General features: G+C 36.6%; 2 protein-coding genes across 4 annotated transcripts; both read right to left on the bottom strand.

Moving 5' to 3' along the window:
* Positions 1–2,386: 2,386 nt before the first annotated feature.
* On the bottom strand, positions 2,387–13,596 carry pla1a (phospholipase A1 member A). 3 transcript variants are annotated; one of them, XM_063005364.1, is made up of 11 exons: positions 13,273–13,594; positions 11,696–11,915; positions 11,424–11,601; positions 11,228–11,336; positions 10,454–10,555; positions 9,871–9,963; positions 9,600–9,779; positions 7,121–7,210; positions 6,889–6,997; positions 5,167–5,322; positions 2,387–5,050 (listed from the first exon to the last, which is right to left on the bottom strand). In XM_063005364.1, the coding sequence occupies exons 1-11, from the start codon at positions 13,331–13,333 to the stop codon at positions 4,969–4,971; spliced, it is 1,380 nt and encodes a 459-aa protein (XP_062861434.1). In that variant the 5' UTR covers positions 13,334–13,594; the 3' UTR covers positions 2,387–4,968. The 3 variants fall into 3 exon arrangements, with proteins under 3 accessions (XP_062861434.1, XP_062861435.1, XP_062861436.1); XM_063005365.1 differs by having other exon boundaries at positions 9,600–9,761; XM_063005366.1 differs by lacking the exon at positions 2,387–5,050 and having other exon boundaries at positions 5,204–5,322; positions 6,869–6,997; positions 13,273–13,596.
* A 427-nt stretch (positions 13,597–14,023) lies between these two features.
* On the bottom strand, positions 14,024–20,662 carry hsd3b1 (hydroxy-delta-5-steroid dehydrogenase, 3 beta- and steroid delta-isomerase 1). Its single transcript, XM_063005367.1, has 3 exons — positions 20,440–20,662; positions 19,854–20,018; positions 14,024–17,113 (listed from the first exon to the last, which is right to left on the bottom strand). Exons 1-3 carry the CDS (start codon positions 20,588–20,590, stop codon positions 16,305–16,307), a joined length of 1,125 nt encoding a protein of 374 aa, XP_062861437.1. The 5' UTR covers positions 20,591–20,662; the 3' UTR covers positions 14,024–16,304.
* Positions 20,663–22,346: the final 1,684 nt, after the last annotated feature.

The following is a 22,346-nucleotide window of genomic DNA, read 5'->3' as shown; positions in this document are numbered from 1 at the left end:
GCCTGCGCAGGAATGAAAGATATGGGTTGGGCTACATGGCATGCACGCACCATTCACTAGGGACAGATAATCAGTACGTTGAAATTAAACTTCCCAATCTAAAAATAACAATCTAATCATTCAGTCATGTTGGTTCAGATTACTTGGAGACTTTTGCATTAAGAACACAAATGACATCTTATTTTGTTGATTTTTTTTTATAAATCTTACAGAGGATGTGACTCCTGGAGGGTTTCAATACCAAAGAGGACGTGCTCCACTGGCTTCCATGGACACCCCAAAGCTCTAAAAATAATCGAATCCATAAACAAAGCATATCATCTACAGCCTCACCAAGTTCACTACATGTGCCTTATTTCCTCAAAAGTCACAAGCTACAGTGCACTGAAAAAGTATTTTTGCCACACTTATGTTTTAGATCATTAAACTACGTTTAATATTAGATATATATTATAGAATATATATTCGAAATATTCAAAGTAAACACAAAATGATTTTTGTGGTGATATTTATTAAAGGGAAAATGCTGTTCACCCCTACCTGAGCCTATGTGAAAATGGAATTGCCCACATTAGCTACTAAATCAATCAATTAATCAAATTCAGTTGACAATTAAGTTTGTTTTCAATAGCCACACCAAATTCAAGGTACAATAGAAAAAAGTATTAAGTAAAATAAAAGACTCAGTTAAAAATTATTAATTAAATAGGCTAAAGGTGCATAAGAAATAATAAGTATTACATTGTACTGCAATACTTACTTATTATTTCTTATGCACCTTTAGCCTATTTAATTAATAATTTTCAACTGAGTCTTTTATTTTACTTAATACTTTCTATCTATCTATCTATCTATCTATCTATCTATCTATCTATCTATCTATCTATCTATCTATCTATCTATCTATCTATCTATCCATCTATCCATCTATCCATCTATCCATCTATCCATCTATCCATCCATCCATCCATCCATCCATCCATCAAAATCATTAATAACTGCCAGGCTTGTTGAATCTAAACTTACCTTACACACTTAAATACAACTGGTCTGGCAATATGAAGCAGGCTAGAAGGACTCAAAATCAGCACATGAAGCCACAATTTAAACAGATCCAAATACAGTACAAATGCGAAACATAGTCATTGAAATCTACCAGTCTGGAAAAGGTTACTTAAATAATTGCTAAGGTTTTGGGACTCCAGCGAACCACAGTGAGAGCTAATAAATGGAGAAAAATGGAACAGTGGTGAACCTTCCCAGAAGTGGCTGGCCTACCAAAAGTTCATCAAGAATGCATCAACAACTCATCCAGGAAGTCACATCAGGATCCAGATGAACATCTAAAGGCATAAACCACTGCTGACAAAAAGAACACAAAGGATCTCACAATTGCCAAAAACCTCAGATTACACTCAAGACTTCTGTGGACTGACAGTCAAAGGTGGAACTTTTTGGAAGACATGGGTTTTGTTATATCTGGTGTAAAGCTAACACCGCATTCCAGCATGAAACATCATACCAACAGAACCTGAACTATTTGTCATAACTGATAAGAGTCATTACTTCTGCTTTCTCTGCTAAGGCCCTTTTCCTTGGCCAGTCAGGTTTGCTCCTGTACGATATGTTTGGAACTTATGAACAATAATTCGGTGTATTTAGAAATGTTCAAGGTCTTGGTGATCTTCTTATACCCACTGCCTTTTTGGTGCAATGAAATTATCTCCTCTCTCAGCTTTTGTGTTAGATCCTTAGTTTTCACCATGGTTGCAAAACACCTTGAATCTCTTGGTGGTGTTTCTAACACATTTTAATTCATACAAACTATCAATATGTATTAAGATCCGCAAAATATGTAGGCTTGAATAATTGTGACCCTGCAGTATTAACAAAAAAAATGCTACTATAAAATACTAAATTCTTAGTTTTTTTTTGTTTGTTTGCTGCATCATTCAACTGATAAAGACAATTTAAACTAAAACTCTGGCAAAGCTCAATCCAGCCTTGCTTAAAAATGACTAACCCTTTTGTCAATGCTGCTTTTATACCCAATTGTGATAGCATCACTTGTGGAAAGTTCATAATTGCTTACTTAAGCATTACACAAACTTCAGACTTATGTTGTCACTGTTTTAACTTTTCAAAAATATATTATATGCACCAAACTGAGATTCAGCTTCCATTTACAAAAAAAAATGAATATCTGTTGTATCTATATCCATTGTCTGAGCAGATTACAAATAACTGATTTCTGTTTTTATTTGCATTTTAATTGCAAACTTTTTAAACTTTTTGGAATTTCAGTTTATAATATTAATATTTATAAAATATTCTAGAACAGTACATGATAAATGATTAAATACAAGGAAAACTCTAAACCAGTGTAAACTGCTTGACATCTTTATTTTACCTTAAACAATCAATGCATTTTAGGGTCCAATACTTTTATGTTATTTTAATAAAAAAAAAACACTGCAAATGCAAATGCATGACTGGTTCACATCCTAGTCTATAGTTTGCATGTACTAGGTTAGGCTTTATTCAACAGTTAATGCTTTTTTTAATGCCTTTAATTCGCTATTAGACAAAAGTTTGGATACATCTGGTTAAGGTGAATTTAATTTACCCACCAATGTAGATTAAAAGCAGTCTGTATATGTGGGAATACCTTCAAGACTCACACAATTCTATATGTTATAGGTTTAATGTTTTTACTATTATTTCACATAGCATAAAAAATTTAAAATAAGAAAAAAAAAACCTTTTTGATACAAATGTGTCCAAACTTTTGACTGGACAATTACATTTTCTTGTACATTTGTCATGTGCTTATATCCAGTGGTATTCATAATTGATACAAAAAAGTATATGGCTAAGAACTATACAAGATCTGCAGGAGAATCACCATAGTACAGCATTATGTATATGTTAAATAATTCTCAGATTTCAAAGCTAGTGTACATCACAATTATTATTATATATCACATTTTAAACATTATTATTGCATTATTTGTGATTAGACAGAATCAATTCATCAAACTGAACTCCAGTCATTTACCAGTGTTAGATGCTGTTAGTATTACTCTGTTGAGCTGTTAACAACTTTAAATTTTTATACATGATACACGTGTGGTTTTAATGGAACACATAATAAACACTGTTGAGTTTACTGTTAACTATACAGTTTAATTGTGTGTCGTTTTTGCATAAGTGCATTGCTATCTATTTTACATACACAAAGTGTTCTTTTCATAACTTTTTTGAACCCATTAATTGGGTGGCATGGTGGCTCGGTGGGTAGCACTGTCGCCTTACAGCAAAAAAGCTGGGTTTTGTGTGGACTTTGCATGTTCTCCCTGCGTCTGTGTGGGTTTCCTCCCCCAGTCCAAAGACATGCAAGCGGGGTGAATTGAAGATACAAAATTGTCCATGACTGTGTTTGACATTAGACTTGAACTGATGAATCTTGTGTAACCAGTAACTACCTGTCCTGTCATTAATGTAACCAAAGTGTGTAAAACATGAAATTAAAATCCTAATAAATAAATAAGAACACATTAATTAATCCAATCGTTTTTGGCCCAGGCTAAAAAAGTGAACATCTGCACTAATGACTTGTCCAAAAATTGCTTGTTCTTAAAGAAACTGCAGGTGTATGTTGTAGAAGTACATTGACATCAGTGGCGGCTGCTGGTCTTTCAAAGAGGGGAAGCTCATTGTCGGCTTACATCATAAAATTGGTCAATTTATTTACACATAAATTCTGCCCTCCGTTCCTTTTCAAGAAAATGGCCTGAACTCGAACAAGGAAATGTTGAAATTATGTTAAACTGAAACAAATACTATGAGTGTGTTTTATTTACACAATGAACAATGGAAATGGTCAAGTAATTTCACCAAGCAAATACCAAGAAATAGGTTGCAGTTTGTCTTTCGACTTCACTCGCAAAATCCGTGATGGGACTGAAGCTCCCAGTGATTAAGTGACGTGTAGATCTCAAAATAGCTGTCAATGAAAACGGGATTCAGCCTTTTGACTGATCCTCCAATCATCTTGCAGAAGCTCAGCGTCCAGACCCGCTCACAGCTCCATTCACCCCCAGAGACGCTCAGCGTCCAGGGGTGGGACAAAATCGTGGCATTTATCCAATGACCGGCGAGTTTCGAAGCAATGAAAAAAAACGTTCCATGCAGTCCCATTGAAGTGAATAAACGCTCAGCTTCTACGGGCAAATGCATTGACGCTACGGGAATGTATGAGAAGTTAACAAAATCGAGTCAGTCGATTCGTGATAAGTAGCTGATTCTGAACGAACTTGTCTTCGAGATATACGTGTTCTAAAGCATTTGTAGTCAATGAAATGTTAACACAACTGTACATATTTGACCATTTAATTTTTGACATTTTAGGGGAAGCTGAGCTTCCCTTGCAGTCTTAGAGAAATCGCCACTGATTGAGATATAGAACTGGACAGTGCAACGTGTAATTATACAAAAACACGAGTAAGTAATGAATAGGTTTATAAATAAGAGTGTGAAAATGTGTGTGTTTTAGAACAGCCAAATTAGAGTTTGTACTCAACTAAAGAAGTGTGGCATAAAGAGGGTTGCTCATGGAACAAGTTCCCAGCTATAGGATTATTTTGGTTAAATACAAGAGTTTAAAACATTTTCCAGTTTGGACTGTAAATAACTGATAAATGTTTTTTTAATAAATACATAAAAATTACTGTTGTTAGTATGTGATTATGGTAGGCAGACTGTGTTTGTCTATTAATATAATTTGGGTGCACATTCATCTGCATGCACATATTTAGTCTTCAGTTAGTTTTACCAGATTTGACCGTTATACGAAACTACAGTACAAACTTTATGTATAATTGCTTTCATGTAGGTGTTTGAGATCCTGTATATAATTTTGTCCGCTCTGCAGGAAACCTCTTGGCCTCTTTCTGTCCTTTGTTATGTTCAGCACACCTGGACAAAGTCATGTGACCATGGTGTGCTCCTTCCAACCTCAACATTCTCCACACAAAGTGAATCCATCTTTCTAAAGAGAAAATGTAAAATAATACAGTTTTACATACTGATCAATATTATGTCAAACAAACAAATGTGTTCCATTGTGCTCTGTGTCAACTTTCTGATACTGCGAGTAGATCTTACCTTGTTTTGGGAATCTTAGAGATACAGATGTGTTCCACATGTATGTTTGCTTGTCTGTACAATCGTGTTCCGGTGTTCCTCAGTTGGATCGATTCAATTTTACATAGACGCTCTGGGTGACCTACCACCTTTTTATAAATTGTTTTGTCTGTCTGACTACAATATGCACACAGAAAACAATCATGAGTATAAAATAAAAATGGAAATCTAAAAAAAAGGTTATACACACCAAACAAATCCATTAAAATACTCTGAATGAATATGAATACTCTATGTGGCCATATGTTTGTAGACATCTGACGTAAAACCATGGATATAATATTGAGTTTAGCCCTTACTTTGCTGCATACTATTAAATCATCCAGTTTTGAGAAGGCTTATGCATTATGGCTTTCAGTTTTCTTCCCAAATACACTGGATTAAGCTTAGGTGGGAATGCTGTGCATGCCAGTCATGCTGCTTTACACCAAGCCTGTTTCTTGGTGCAACTTATCTAATGCGTAGTAGTGGTTCAGTAGGGCAGTGATAACTCAGCGGTTAATGTACTATACTAGTAATCAGAAGGTTTCTGGTTCAGATAGCACTGCCACTGAGTCCAGTGGTGGTGTGCTTTAGACTACTCCAGTCTACTCCATAATACCTGGCAATATGAATAGTGAGTTTAAGCTTGTGTGTGGTTGCTAAGCCATGCAAACCCAATCCATTGAGTTAGCTATGAACAGCTACATGTACTTCACTACTTGGCCAACAGTTTTGGAAGCTTACATGGCCTACTGCTTTTCAACTGAGCTGGTGCTTTTAGAAGTTTGCAGTTCACAATATAGCACTGAGGCAGCTCTATAAGGCCAGATATTCTGATTGGTACAGTGGCATTGTGTAACAGTTTATGTTGACAGTGCACAGCTCTCTGAGCTCTTTAGTCTGCAAACATCTGCCCATGATTACATGAGTGTATGCTTGATTTTATGCACATATTAGCAAACTGGCTAAAATAGAGGTCAGGACTGTGTACAGACAAGTGAAGTTTCTTCACACTAAATGTCTAAAACCTTTTCTTTGTGGTCCCCTCTTGGTGTATAGAGCACAGTCTCGCAGGAACAGTAAAGCACCTTCCTCAAACTGTTTTAACAAGGTTGGAAGCATCTATTCTATGTCATTTATTTTTACAACTGTTAGCAATAGATGTGGCAATTATTAAAAGGAGTGTCCACATACTTTTGGCCATATACCGTATTTTCCGCACTATAAGGCGCACCGGATTATAAGGCGCAGTCTCAATTACGGGGTCTATTTCTGTACTTAACACATACATAAGGCGCACCGTATTATAAGGCGCATGCTAAAACATACGGTCTACAAAAAAAAGGTAACGGAAGCAAAGGAGGCGTGGCGGAGGTAAGCGTACGTACGTACGTATTACGTAATGTTCTCTGATTGGTTTATCGCTGCCAGCGTACGTAGTGTACGTATTACGTCCCTGTGTCAGCGGGAAATGGTCCGATAGTCAATCAAACGGAGCGCTTACCAAAGTCGCACAACAACATTTTTACAGATTTTGGAACTCAGTGCACACATAAGGCGCACCGGATTATTAGGCGCACGGCAGATTTTTGAGAAAATTTAAGGCTTTTAGGTGCGCCTTATAGTGCGGAAAATACGGTAGTCTAAATGAATATATTAACAGTACTTTAGTTGAAATAACCTCTATTAGGTGGTACCCACAGTCTGAGTGTTAACTCTGTATCAGGGCCTGGTGTTGAGGTCAGGGTGACCTGCACCTCTGCACTCTTTTCCAATGGAGCCACTTTCAGCTCAACCAGGATATGGTGGACTGTGAAAGAAGACAAGCAGATAAGCTCAAAAGCAATCTATTTTTTACTTGTAAGCATGGTTTTCTAATCTACATATACATTAATACTCTTTAGCCCATGTAGCACATAAAGCTAAAACCCACCACAATATGGAGCTGTAGATGAAGTCATGAGGTAGACTTTCTCATGTATGGGCAGGGGTGAAGCTGTAATTCCACTGTTTCTCAGCAAGCCTAAACACAAACAAGAGCTCAAACTGACTTTCAGACTCGTTTGTATTTTAATCCATATTACAGTATGTGATAACATATGTGGAGTATTTTTAGGACAAACACAATACAATGTGGTCTAAAACATTTGCACCCATCTTTACACATCTTTACTCTCATTACAAGTATACAAGGATACATTCATAAATATTTATGAATAAGCAATCTGTCTAGCAAACTAGCAATGGTCACAGATAAAAAAAAGTAATATTAGTAGGTTTAATATCAATATCAATTTAGTAACCCTAACCCTTCTATTCTATTCTATACTTCTATAAAAATGTACTGTTACCGTGATATACAATTAAAGATTCTGTGATTATTTTGAGTGTATAACCACCAGTAGTTCAAGCTGTTTTTTTAAAGTGCTATTTTACTCAGGTAAATGTACAGATGAACAGATCTTAATGGGACTAAAACTAGATGGCATCATTACCGAGATGGAAGTGATCTGTAATAACAGTGATCTATGGCCATAAATTTAAATGACTGATATTAATCAGTGCAATAATTACTTTCACACCTTAATTAAATAAATGTTGCATATAGACTACATGACGAGGCTGAAGTTAGTTACTTATTTGCGGCTTCCGATTCGTTTGGTTACTTATTCAGCGGCTGAAGTTGGTTCCTTATTCATAAAGGGAGCGTTCGCCATGGATATTTGCTGCACACTTTATATTTTACCGACATAAATCAACTAAATGAAGACGTGAACATAATTTTTTTGGCTGATTCTCATCGTGATATTGTCAATGTAAAAATGTGATTCAAATATAATTAAAATATTTACTTTGTAAAATATTTTTTCAATTCTTTCTTTCAGGCTGCATTTCCACTGTAAGGAAAACCTATTTTTATTTAGAAGCATACTGGTGGCATAATTCATGTCGAACCAGACAAATAACAAATCCATCATACAGAACTGGTCCCTCTCTGTAAGAAAAAGTTGATTTTAGACTGGCCCAAGTTCATTCTATACCTAAAATCTAACTGCCAACATGGCACACTCAGCAATGGAGCACATGAAAATTGATTCAAAGGGGCAATTTCAGAAGCATACTGGTGGCATAATTCAAGTCGGGCCAGACAAATAACAAATTCATTATATAGAACTGGTCCCTCTCTGTAAGAAAAAGTTGATTTTAGACTGGCCCAATTTCATTTTATACCTAAAATCTAACTGCCAACATGGCACACTTACTGTGGTGGTTTCCGTTTGTTTGTACTGGTTATTGTTGTGGTCTACATTTGTGCCTATTTTTAAATTACTGCTAGTCAGTGTTCACTAGTCCGTGTTTGTTCGTGGTTCTGCGCATTAAAAGCTGTTTAACGCATATGCGACTTGCGTTCGTCACATGAACAAGTAGGCTGTATAGTGAAGGGCCCCCAGGAGACAGTGGCAAAGATTGCAACTTCTTAATATGATTGCCATGTTCTCTCAAGTAATAAAATTTAAAAATTGCTTACAGGGAGAGAATTCTTCTTTTTGGTTAACTTGGTTGTCTAATTTGTTTTCTCTTTGAATAAATTTACTTGTGCACCATTGCTGAGTGTGCCATGTTGCCAGTTCGATTTTAGTTAGAAAATGATCCTGGGCCAGGCTAAAATCAACTTTTTCTTACAGAGAGGGACCAGTTCTATATAATGAATTTGTTATTTGTCTGGCCCGACTTGAATTATGCCACCAGTATGCTTATGAAATTGCCCCTTTGACTCAATTTTCATGTGCACCATTGCTGAGTGTGCCATGTTGGCTATAGATTTTAGGTATAAAATGAACTTGGGCCAGTCTAAAATCAACTTTTTCTTACAAAGAGGGACCAGTTCTGTATGATGGATTTGTTATTTGTCTGGTTCGACATGAATTATGCCACCAGTATGCTTCTGAATAAGAATAGGTTTTCCTTACAGTGGAAATGCAGCCTGAAAGAATTAATTGAAAAAATATTTTTTAAATTAAGTAAATATTTTAATTATATTTGAATCACATTTTTACATTGACAATATCACGATGAGAATCAGCCGAAAAAATTATGTTCACGTCTTCATTTAGTTGATTTATGTCGGTAAAATATAAAGTGTGCAGCAAATATCCATGGCGAACGCTCCCTTTATGAATAAGGAACCAACTTCAGCCGCTAAATAAGAAGCTGCGAATAAGTAACCAAACGAATCGGAAGCCGCGAATAAGTAACTAACTTCAGCCTCGTGACTACATGTTGCAATGTTATTTGGTATATTTTATATATCACGTTCATTATACAAACACAGTGGCCTGGGTTAAGGGTTTTGCAGCCTGATAACAGTCCATTGTCTTACCCATCTGTGGGCAGTTGGAACATTGTCTTACCTATCTGTGGGCAACTGCCAAAGGAGTTGCAGCTGGTACACCTGCCTTCAAGGAAATCCTCATAACTGGAGCATGGGAAGCCAATCAGGGAACAAGACCCGTTCAGAGCACTCATGTACACATGCAGCGCCCTCATATGGTCACAGATTACATAGCCATACACTGGAAAATAAATAAAAACTGACAACAAACAGTTTTTCAGCTACACTACACATTGTGCAGGTGTTTTTTTTATTTATCATAATGTACATAATGCATAATGTCCACATACTTGATGCAAACCTTGAATGTGCACATCCAGTTTGGTCCATCCCACCATTTAGGAAAAAATCCACATGTCCAACTGGAATAGAGATGCCAAAATCTGCAAATGAGTATAAAGTGTTAAACAACGATAACAGCAATCTGCCAATGAGTATAATTTTATTTATTTATTTATTAGGATTTTTAATGTCATGTTTTACACACTTTGGTTACATTTATGACTGGACAGGTAGTTACTGGTTACACAAGATTCATCAGTTTAAGTCTTCAATGTCAAACAAAGTCATGGACAATTTTGTATCTCCAGTTCATTTCACTTGCAAGTCTTTGGACTGTGGGAGGAAACCGGAGCTTCTGGAGGAAACCCATGCAGACACAGGGAGAACATGCAAACTCTGCACAGAAAGGACCTGGACCGCTCCACCTGGGGATTGAACCCAGGACCTTCTTGTTGTGAGATGACAGTGCCAATGAGTATGAAGTGTTAAGTAACAATAACAGTGGAAAAAAACAGACTAAATGACAAAAAGCAAGATCACATTAAATTAACAGCATGCCTCAGGTCATTTGAGATTTTGTTTCATTCTTACAGTCAGAGTCAGTGTGTATGGCCTCAACAAACATTGCGTCTGAGGGGTCCAGGCGATCAAATGGATCAGCATTTTTGAACATGGGTCCCGCTGGGTCCAGACCTGCAGAGACATGTTGTAAAATTTAGCCACACTACTTTAAAAATGGGAAAATGTAAAACAGGCTTAAAGCATTAACATTCCATAGCATTGTGAAAGTTCAAGGTTAATTATTTGCAAATCCTTTTTGACCTGTAACAGACTACAGACAGGTCAGTCTATCACTGCACTCTCTTACTATAAAGCCATGCTGTTGTGCCATGCATAATGTGGCAAAATTTAATTGGCACACATCTCTGCTTGTAAAATTAAATCCCTGCTTTTTGTTAACACTTATTTTATACTCAATCATTGCAATAAACAGAACATTTGTTTTGTTATAACCGGCTATTATTTTTTTTACGAGGTGAATTCTCATAAGGAGACATATTTTATGTGGAAAGTAATGCTATAACCTGTGTATTTGATGGACTCACGACCTGTCTGGGGTGTTTCCTGCTATTCGTCTAATGAATCAGACCTACCGTGACCCTGACCAGGATAAAGTGGTGGTAAAACAGCAATGGACAAATGAAGTAATATATGTAAAACATTACATTGTCTTGGTCTTTATAGTAACTATTCACCTGAACATAACATGTTTTTAAAGATATTTAAATACCTTTCTTATAATCCTATCACACCATTGTTGAGACTTATGTGATGCTCTAAATGATCCAAATATGTGTTCCTTACCTGTAATTCGTCCAAGCTTGCCTTCAAGCAGAGTCCCCACAAATCCTGAAACATGTGCACCTAGACTTATGCCAATTAAATGGAATGATTCCAGAGTACTACCAAATGTCTGCAATAACAAAAAAACAAGATTCAATTTAAAAAAATGTGCATACTATCTTGGAAAGGGTTAAAAAATATCATATTGCACACATACCATAAGCTGGTTAATAAAAACTGAGATCTGCAGAGCCACTTCTTTATAATTATCTACTACCAGGTTGTAGGCAAAGGATGCTTTATAGACCCAGTCAACCACCACAACATTCGCATCTTCATTTTGTAACAAAGCCTGGGCTAAGCCCATTACCCAGGAGGGCTTGCTGCCTAAAGCCCTAAAAACCAGCGGTAGAGTGAATAAAAAGAACACAAAAATTAGAACTAATTATAAGAGTGTAAATTGTGTGTGAACGTGTGAAAGTTGCTTACCTATAGCCATGGACAATGACTTTAGTTGGAAGTGAAGAGTTGAAGTGAGCAGTATGTTTCTGAGTGTGGTTGAGGCAGAGCTGAGTGAAAAGGTTAAGACAGTCTGCGTTTTTACGTGTTAGGAGCAGATACTGGACCTGTATTTTGTTTGTTGATCCATATTTTAGCAAGGTGGTGTTGTTGAGGTCTGCACACTTTGCTCTGGGTTCTTCATCACTAGCTGTGAGCATATACATATATATTAGGAACTTGATTGCAGGAGGCGAGAATTAAACCATGCCATCCTACAAGAGCTTATATTTTAATTTCTGTGTGGAAGTAATCTATAGAGATAGATGATCTATTGGAAGCAACATTTTACTTAACTCATTTATTTTGAGTAAATTGTATTTGGTAGAGCAGTTTTACTTTTTATTGTGGTTGAGCTTTAAAATGTAATTCCTTTGTTCATTTAATGCACTACATATAGGGTGCACCTGTAGTGCATCCAAAGCAATTTAAGATTTAGCTCATAATTAAAAATGAAGTGTACTCTAATGTATACAAGTTAGTATATAAGTATAATTATTACTGGTGTATATATTTACTCTAAAAAGTCTTAATCTTCTCATCATATTCATTATAGCATGAAAAGTAAACTGGAGCCTGTGTCACATTCAGCACTTTACTTTAGTAATACTTTATTTAAACTAACTGCTTTATAATTCTTATTTAAACAGTCATTTCAGAACTAGTTTTACTTCTAGTAAAGATACTTAAATACTATATGTTTTTTTGGCTACTTCATCGATTAATAATAAATTAATGTAATATACACCAATCAGCCATAACATCCTTGTTTCTACACTACCATATAGAAGCACTTTGTAGTTCTACAATTTCTGACTGTAGTCCACCTGTTTCTCTGCATGCTTGTTAGCCCCCTTTCATGCTGTTCTTCAATGGTCCAGATGACCAATTTAAACAGCAGCAATAGATGAGTGATCGTCTCTGACTTTACATCTACAAGGTGGACCAACTAGGTAGGAGTGTCTAATAGACTGGACAGTGACTGGACACGGTATTTAAAATCTCCAGCAGCGCTACTGTGTCTGATCCACTAACAGCACAACACACACTAACACACCACCACCATGTCATTGTCACTGCGGTGCTGAGAATCATCCATTACCTAAATAATACCTACTCTGTGGTGGTCCTGTGGGGGTCCTGACCATTGAATAACAGGGTGAAAGCAGGCTAAAAAGTATGCAGAGAAACAGATGGACTACAGTCAGTAATTGTAGAACTACAAAGTGCTTCTATATGGTAAGTGGAGATGATAAAGTGGACAGTGTGTAGAAACAAGGAGGTGGTTTTAATGTTATGGCTGATCGGTGTATATAGCAAAACAACATACTGACAAATTCATGTTTGTTGTTAGTTACATGGTGAACAATAAAAATATTTAAACAGGCAATTTATAAGTTCAAGTATTTTAGTTTACTTTTTAAAATATATGTTAAAATCTATAGCACTAGATTAACTGAAGAATAACCTTTATGTGTTGGTTATTTATGAAATAAAGGTGCACTTACCTACTACTACAATGGCACAAATTGAGAGAAGGGTGCAGATTTTTAATAATTTCCAAGCCATTACTTCACAGGAGTGGAGAAGAATCAAGTGATGTGCTCTTTTTAAGTCATGAAGTTAATTTTTGTTCACTTGTAAACACTTCTACATCCTGCCAACCTCAATATTTCTCTGTTGCTCCAGCAGCCGTCCAAACCAGAACAAGAATCTAACCACAATTTTTTAAACATAAATGATATAAGATAAAGGGGACTTTTGGCAAGCTCTCAGTTTCAATCATGCTTTTATAATTAGCTTGCACCGTCCATCTTGTTGTTCAGAAGCAGCAGAAGATGCAGCTGGTAACCCCCTCCCCCCTCCCCCCCTTTAACTCAAGTAACATGAAAGAAACGCTCTGTGTTCATTGTGTTGCAGCTGGCTGTGAATGCATGACCTCATTAGGCTTAATGTTTGCTTTTGTGGAGTAGCTGGACTCTGGCATTTGGCATGGCTCACTCTGTTCATCTAAGAATTATTCTATTTGGGTTTAGAGAGAAACAGAGAAAAGACATTTTGGTTTAAACGACTGATCTGTGATATCTAGATTAAAGATATCTAGATTGTGATATTGATTTCTTTTAATACACTCAGGTTTGAGTATAGACAGCACATACAAGGGTCAAAAGATATAACTTTCATTCATTATTTATTTTACATAATCAAATTAAATAAAACAAATCAAACATATACAGCTTTAATAAAATGCAATGGCATTTGTTGTACATATTTGTTATAATTGTGACATGCATATATGTTTATTTTAGATCCATCTAACACAAAATAAGCAGAACATGAGTAAACACAGATTATAAATCATTATTTTGTGTATCATAGGAAAAAGGTTATGTAATATCTACAGCAATTCTTCAACTTAATAAACGATTGTGCCACCAATACTTGCAATTAAACCCTCTGATAACTAAAGATCAGACTTTTTAGTAAAATCTTCATGTCTCTTTGGTGAAGATCACGTCTCTTTGGCCAGCTTTGCCTGTTTAAGCATTCCCACACCATCATACTACCACCACCATATGTGACTGTTATGATGTCCTTACTGTGGAGCACTGGTTTAGCTTTACGCTCAATGTAAATGGACCAAAGTTTTGACTTTTAACCTATCAGGCTCTGGGGTCATCAAATTTAAAATTTTAATCATAAATGCTGAGCATAGCCAACATTTTTAGCTGTTTGTCTGGGTTCTTTTGTGACTTTCTGGATTTTGTCAGGCAGGCCACTACTGGGAACATTTTTTATTGGAATATGTTTTCTCCATGTGGAGACAATTACTTTTAATAGGTTTCGCTAAAGTTCCAAGTATTTGTGATGCTTTCCTGATATATTTTAATAACTTTCTAAATTTCTGACCTTGACTTGTTGCTGGAGCTAGTCTATTTAAATAATGTTTAGATTTAACAGGTATAGCTGTAGTCAAGCCAGGGTGTGTCTAATCTAATTGAACTGGATAACTAAATTGAATTGAATAACTTGTTTTTTTTATTAAATAAAAAAAACTATATGTATAATCTCAAAAATAATAAAGTGTGACAAATACTCAATTAGAAAAAAAAATACATCTGGAAAAGAACTGTATATGACCCTAATAATTATATTCCATATTGTTTAGGATTTATTGTTATAATGAAACCTGACCTGCAGTGATCCTGACCAGAATAAAGCAGTTGATGAAAATGAATGGAAAAAGTCTCAAAAACATTTGAATTCTGGCACTTTAGTGATTCATAGATGTCTAATATTAGGGCAGTCTAGCCTATTTTATGCTCATTTGGTTTGCCTTGAATTAGCTGCTAAATGTACACTGGTCAAAATTATGTGGACATCTGACCATAAGCTTGGACATTTTATTGCAAAACATTATTATGGAGCTGTCTCCACCTACTTGCAACTATAACAGTCTCCAGTTGTTAGGACAGGCTTTTCTTAAGACTTTTGAGTGTGTGAGAGGCTGAAACACCTGAACTCAACAACTACTATACAAATAGTAGTGTATTTACTAAACACTTAAGCTGACTTGTACTTACTTATTAACACTCACACTCACTAATACCAATTCATTTCTTACAACCCCCCCATTTGTGTTATTGGACTGGTGTCTACTTGAACTAAAGTAAGGTAATGTTCACTATGGAAGCACTTCTGTACATCGCTCTGGATAAGAGCGTCTGCTAAATGCCGAAATTGTAAATGTATTTATTAACTTTTGGCCATATAGTGTACATCCTTTCTTGTTTTAAATTAATCCTTTGCATAAGGCCACAGTAGTTAACTTTTCTATATATATATCTTTTTTAATTATCTATTTTTTCCCACTATCTATTTTTTTCCCACTTTTTTCCCCCAATTTTTATCCCTATTCTAGTCATATCCAATTACCCTGATTGTGTCCTCTATACTGATTTGACCCTTTTGCCGCTGACTGAGGACGCCACTCAACTGACTTGCGCCCCCTCCGGCACGCAATCAGTACAGCCGGAATTTTTACCTGCACGAGCCGAGTTCATACAGAGACACTGCGCACGGAGGGCCACACCCCCCTCAATGTTATTCCTCAGCCCTGTGCAGGCGCCATCAGTCAACCAGCAGGGGCCGCAGTCGCACCAGTTATGAGGACCTATGCTCCGACTCTACCCCTAACCCTGAACAACAGCCAAACGTTGTTCATACAGCCCAACCCAGTCGGAAAGGCAGAGCTGAGTTTCGATACGATGTATCTAGAAACCCAACTCTGGTGCGCTAGCGTACTTTTACCGCTGCGCCACCTGAGCGGCTACTTTTCTATGTATTTTAATCTGGCTCAAATATTGACATTTAATTTCCAACTGGCAAATCCATCTATTTCAGCTATTTGTGCTTGCTGTATGAGTGAAACCCTGGTGTATTGCAAAACTTACAGTTACAAATAACAGAAAGGTAAAACAAAAATGTCCTTAAATCCAATATCCAGTATCAATATCTTACATTTAAACAGAACTGTGTATTATTTTGCATTAATTCTTTCTCTTTCTCTAGGTAAGACAGACGCCAGCCAATCAGTAGTTCTTTTGCGTGCCTCTGCCCAGTCATAACGAGGAGCATATCCCAAATCTTGTTTGGCCTTTTGATATGAAAAAGTAAAGGGTGTGTTAAGCATGATTAGAAGCTGCCTGTTTAGTGGTGGTGTGAAGCGGAGAATGGGATAAAGCACAGCTTTGAGCACTTCCATGAGAAAGCAAATGATGTAGAGGATAGAGAAAGGTAAACTAGGCCTCTCCTGTATGCTAAAGCCCAGCGGTGACAGAACGGCATGATTAAAGTCAGAATAGCTGACAGGTGGCGTGTCATCTGAGATGTAGTAAAAGTTTCCACCGACCACAGATCTCTTCTCTGGGTCTCTCAGCGCTCGAGCGGCTTGCAAATGTGCGAGAGCCACATTTCCCACGTACACTGGATTGACTTTAGCCTCGGGTTTTGAAGTCCGCAGCAACACATCACCATTTCTAATTCCATCCCTCATATGTCCTAAGGTAAATCGGCAACCCTCTCCATAGATATACATGGGCCTCAGAGCACAGGTAGCCAGCCGGCCACCATTTTGAAGCATTTCACCCTGGGCGTTAAGGCAAAGCCGTTCAGCTTCTTTTTTGCTTTGGCTGTAGGGAAACTTTAAGCAGGCGAGGTACTCTGTGTCCTCATTACCATTGATGATAGGGTCACCGTGATGATTTGGACCTGCAACTTCAATGCTGCTGGTGTATATGAAGGAAGCAACATTCTCCTGCATACACGCTTCTAGGAGCAGCTGAGTGCCTAAGACAACACATAAAAACCATGAATATGGAAAACAGTTATACATACTGTAAATATTTACAAAGCCCATTCTCAGAAGAGTTGAATTTGTAAAATGCAGTAAAACAAGAATTACTGACTATTCAATTGCTTGAACCTTTATTTAACTGACAAAAGTACAAAATAATGACTTTTAATGTTTTGAAAAAGAGTGCAAAGTTTTGAATTTTTTATATTAGCAGGTAAATTGGTAACAAGGTAGGGTAAAAACGAAGTATCCATCCAATGCTCACGACCCAAGCAAAGATGGGTCGTGGTTCACCGCTTTACTAAGCTTTATGAAAATAACAGCTAATCAGTTCAAAAAGAACACGTTAACACACGATAACAAATACTGTAATTAAATAATTAAGCATTAGGTAATTTCCGTTAGGCATCAATAAAGAACTCTATCTATCTGTCCGTCTGTCTCCGTCTGTCTGTACATAATATTATTAAAAAAATCAGAAGGAATCCAGAGAAATTTCAGTCTCTGTATGGCAAGCAGCCCCGGTTCTGGACTGCTTTGCTTGGGGGGGCAGTAAAACCTAATGAGGGGGCATGTTGATAGTCATGTTTTTGAAGCCAGAAATATATTCAAGGCTTGATTTGTGCATGAATGATGACAGCCAAGCTATTGATACTGGCTTAAAGTGATGTATGAGGTAAAGAAATAAAAATGCATGTTTTCGAACTTGAACTTAAAACCCAATGATTAAAAAATACATGTTGATTATGTAAATGGAGAAAAAAGATTATCTAATTGTATTTCATTTTAATACGCCCCCTTAATTAAATTGCCATTAGTTCATTAGCCTAACCGCTAACGGCTAATAAAATAATTTAAGCAACACCTATGTAAGAGGTAAGTAACATTAAAGCAACGAAAAACCACAGTTAAGCAAATATTACCATGTGGAAGTCAGTTTAAACTCAGAAGAGTGTTTACCAGTATACCTGCCTCTCGCTCACACTAACAGAACATATACTGCCGAACTGAACTGTTTGGGGCAGTCTGCCGATTTTTATATGACTCAAAGAGCCAATCAGGAATAAGCAAGGAAATATCTTCACACTGTAAAACAAAATGCATTTTTGTGATTGGTTCAGAGATAATTTTAAAAATAGCCGTTGCTTGCATTGTGCTTGGGGGGGCAAAGACACAATTTGGGGGGGCAATGCCCCCCTCAGCCCCCCCCTAGCGCCGGCCCTGATGGGAAGGCTGGAAACCACTATTAAATGTGTTTGATTTTTATGCCTGGGAGCTTTTCAGACACCTGTGGTCACTTATTACAGTCTGCATCAAGATATGCCTACTGAAACTCTATTATTCAAAGAGAAAGTTGTACATCAGTTCTGTGCAAAAACACTACCAAGTTCTCTGAGTTCAAGCTAAACTCAAATGAACCAAAAGACAGTGAAAACATGCTGTGGTCACACAAGTCCATATCAACTTGTTTAAGCCAACATCTCACAATTGGAAATCCTTTCTTTGTATTTTTGTCAGTTATATAAAGGTTTAAGAGAATCATTTTTATACATGTTTATAAATTTTTTTTTCTATTTTAATTGTATTTTACAAAATGTCCCAAAATGTAGTTTAGAAGTAGATACGACTGGAATTTCAGTAAATTAGTATCAGTGAATTAAGTTTTTTTTTTAATGCATTTTCTCCCCATTTTCCTCCCTGATTTAGCTCACTCAATTTTTGTCTTCCGCTGCTGAGAGATACTAGATTGCGTTTAAGGAGAGCACTTCGCTGTACACGCCTCTTCCAACACGTGTACAGCCCTCCTCTTCTCGCCCCTGCATTCTGCACAGGCGTCTCTTCCGCCTATCAGGGTCCTTACACAGTGCATGAAGAGTCACCCACCCACACATAGTCTGGCCCTCACCATGCATATATGGTGGCCAATTAGTATCTGCTGCAGGCACTGCCAATTATGCCCACCAGATGGCGCCCAGCCGACCGGTGGCAACATACTTGACACCTGGGCGCCCTAGTATCAGTGAATTACTAACATTGAATTAGTATCATCATATTGTCTAAAAATTATTTTGTATGCATTGTGCTATTTAGAACACAGCCAAAATGGGTGTTATAGATTCATCTAAGCACTTCTGTACCTCTACACATATCCAAGGGTTAAAAAACTGTTCTGATTTTGCATATAGGACTCAGTTTGCATTCTGGGATGCAACTAGCTGTCAGCTGACATGGTAACATTGTTTAAAGTGTAATCATTTGCACTTGTAATGGTTACTAATAAGCTGTGTAATGCACATGCGCACAGGTGTTTGAGTTGTAGCTCCCAGTGTGGTTATTTAGTAGTTTCTGGTTGTAGCCGGCGTGCTAATATAAGCTATTTGGTCAGTAATAATATTTGGTCAGTGTTTTTTTATTTTTTTATCTTGGACCGTTAGTTCCTTTTGTCTTTCACCTGTCCTTCGTGTTACACACTGTGATTTATATTTTTACTTTTAATATATTATTACTATAAAAAAAAACAATATATAACTTTTGTTTTCATTAAATGGTATGCTCTCTTTTGGTATCTTTTGTATCTACTACTTTTACCGCATGTGAATAATGATACTGTTTAGTCATGATTAACGATTAATAATTGTTATCTCATGCTTTTATAAATGCTAAATTATTTCATAATGAACTTTTGAATATATACTATTAAAGAAAACATGCCATTTTAAGAAATACTTCTACCTTTGACGTTCACTTCATGCAGTTTGCTATAGGCAATAGCTCCTGTGACATCAATAAGTGAGGCAGTGTGAAAAACAAGGGACACTCCTCTACACAGACTCTTTAACAGCTCACTGTCCCTGATGTCCCCTTCAAACACACTCAGTTTTGCCTCACCCCGGCAACCTAAGAACCACAATCATTCAGTGTGTCACATTAAATATGTCACAAATGTTAAATCTTGACAATGGCTACTTAATGTTGGAGCTTTTTTAAAAATGTTCTGAAGCTAATGATATTAATGTAATTTCCAATTAATGTAGTTCCCAAAATCAACAAGGTGGCCAATAAGGGTGCAGTCTGGAAAATAATACAATGTATAGCCCTCATTACAAACTGCTACAAAATGTCATGGTATTTTTCTGTAAATGTCTTCAGTAGGGTTGACTGATAAATTAAATACTATTTCACTTTCTTAACATTTCTATTCAAATAAGACAATAGAACTAAGCATGGTCATTAACTAATAATTACTAGGTTAACTCAGTCTGTTAAAATATATTAAATTGCAACAGGTTTTTGTAATGATGAAGTTCTTAAAATTTACCTTCCAGAGACTGAATGAGTTCAGGTCGAATGTTTTTGTCTAGGAGTCGAATCTCTGTGAGTTTTTCTTCCTCCAGTAACAGCCTAACCAGCTTTCCACCAAGAAAGCCACATGCTCCAGTTACCACACACACTTCTCCTGACAGAGGCATAGCTACAGCTTTTACAACCTAAAATTCTCCACAGATGTGCAGTATATAACTGCAGGTATAGTCAGCATTAACAGGAGTTGCAATCTGAGGACTCACAGAGAGACTACACGAAGACATGTTTTAAGCAAGCTACCAAGGACAAGCCCAATGCCATTCTAGTCAGCACAATTGTTGACGAAAAGCAGTCTGTGACGACAAATGTGTCAAGGTTATAACTGTTAAAGGCTGGTACATTTGTTTCAGTCTGTCTGAAATGAGAATAACCATGAATCAATGGGTAACCTTGCTTGTTCATGTTGAATATGTTGTGTCTTCTGGTCATCTTAAAATACAGACAACTCTGGAGATCAAGGGTTTTATTTCCATACTCATAGCTTTTTCCTTCCATGTTTACCCTATGCATGTTTAAACTTTACTGGTAGCAAGAGTACGTGACCCAAAAAGATACATGAGGAACATCTAGTTCCTCATATACCTACTTTGTTTCTGCAGAGTGCTGACCGACTGGCCTTTGTTACAGTCACAAGAAATGTACTGTTCAATTTGTTCTGCGTCGCTGTCACAGTATTTCCCTACAATAAATAAACAGCATATTTATTTTCAGTTAAGGAGAAAATGAATGCAGTTCTGTTGTGTAGGTATATTTATTATGTGCCTGCTGTGCTAGAACTGCATGACATACACAAATGCAGAACAAGCACTTGGTTATTTTTAAATCAATGGCAGAATTCTACATTGGCTATTAATAAATTAAACAGTATTGTAAATAGTAAACAGTTTTGTCTGAATTGAGATAATTAAGCTTGGAATATGTTAGCTAACTTGGACTAGTTACTATTAGGTTAATTATCCTTATACCTGTAAAAGTATACTAGATGATAAACAATGATGAACTACTATTTATTATTATTATTTATTAGGATTTCAGCATCTTGTTTTACACACTTTGGTTACATTCATGACAGAAACAGTACTTACTCATTACACAAAGTTCATCAGTTTACAAGTTCAATGTCAAACACAGTCAAGGCCAATTTTGTATCTCCAATCCACCTCACTTGCATGTCTTTAGACTGTAGGAGGAAACCGGAGCTCCCGGAGGAAACCCACACAGACACGGGGAGAACATGTAAACTCAACACAGAAAGTAACTCGCTTGCAATGGACTGGCATCTTGTCCAGGGTCAATTTTTGCTTTTTACCAGTGTTTCCAGGTGGTGCCAGACACTTTGTGACTGTAATGAGATATAGCAGTTAGTAATTTAGTAATTTAAGTTACCTTATTTACAGACTCATTTAATGTGTCCTGTTTCACTGAGTAAAGTGAGCTGACTTTCATAAATCAGGTATGAAACACAATACAATTAATACAAGACTCGAACTGTTCATTCAAGTGCACTGGAAACCTTTGGTATGTCATTAAGTACCAGAATATTTTAAATACAAATCTGTCTGATTTTGCGAGGAAGCTAAAACTCCAAACAAAACACATGCATAAACTTACACACACTTGCACATACACTAAAATACACAAAAACACACACACACCACACACACACTTGCACATGCACATATGCACATGTACACATATGACCACACACACACCACCACACACACATGACCAACACAGTCTTGTTCCCTGGACTCTTCAATACATACAACTACTTAGCCACTATATTCCTGCATCTTTGCACAATATTGCAATTTGCACAATACTGTATTTTTGCACCTTACTCTTTTTATATCTCCGCTGCTA

Source organism: Trichomycterus rosablanca, chromosome 12 (assembly GCF_030014385.1).
Source record: "Trichomycterus rosablanca isolate fTriRos1 chromosome 12, fTriRos1.hap1, whole genome shotgun sequence".
NCBI lineage: Eukaryota > Metazoa > Chordata > Actinopteri > Siluriformes > Trichomycteridae > Trichomycterus > Trichomycterus rosablanca.
This window is presented reverse-complemented; position numbering and strand designations above follow the sequence as displayed.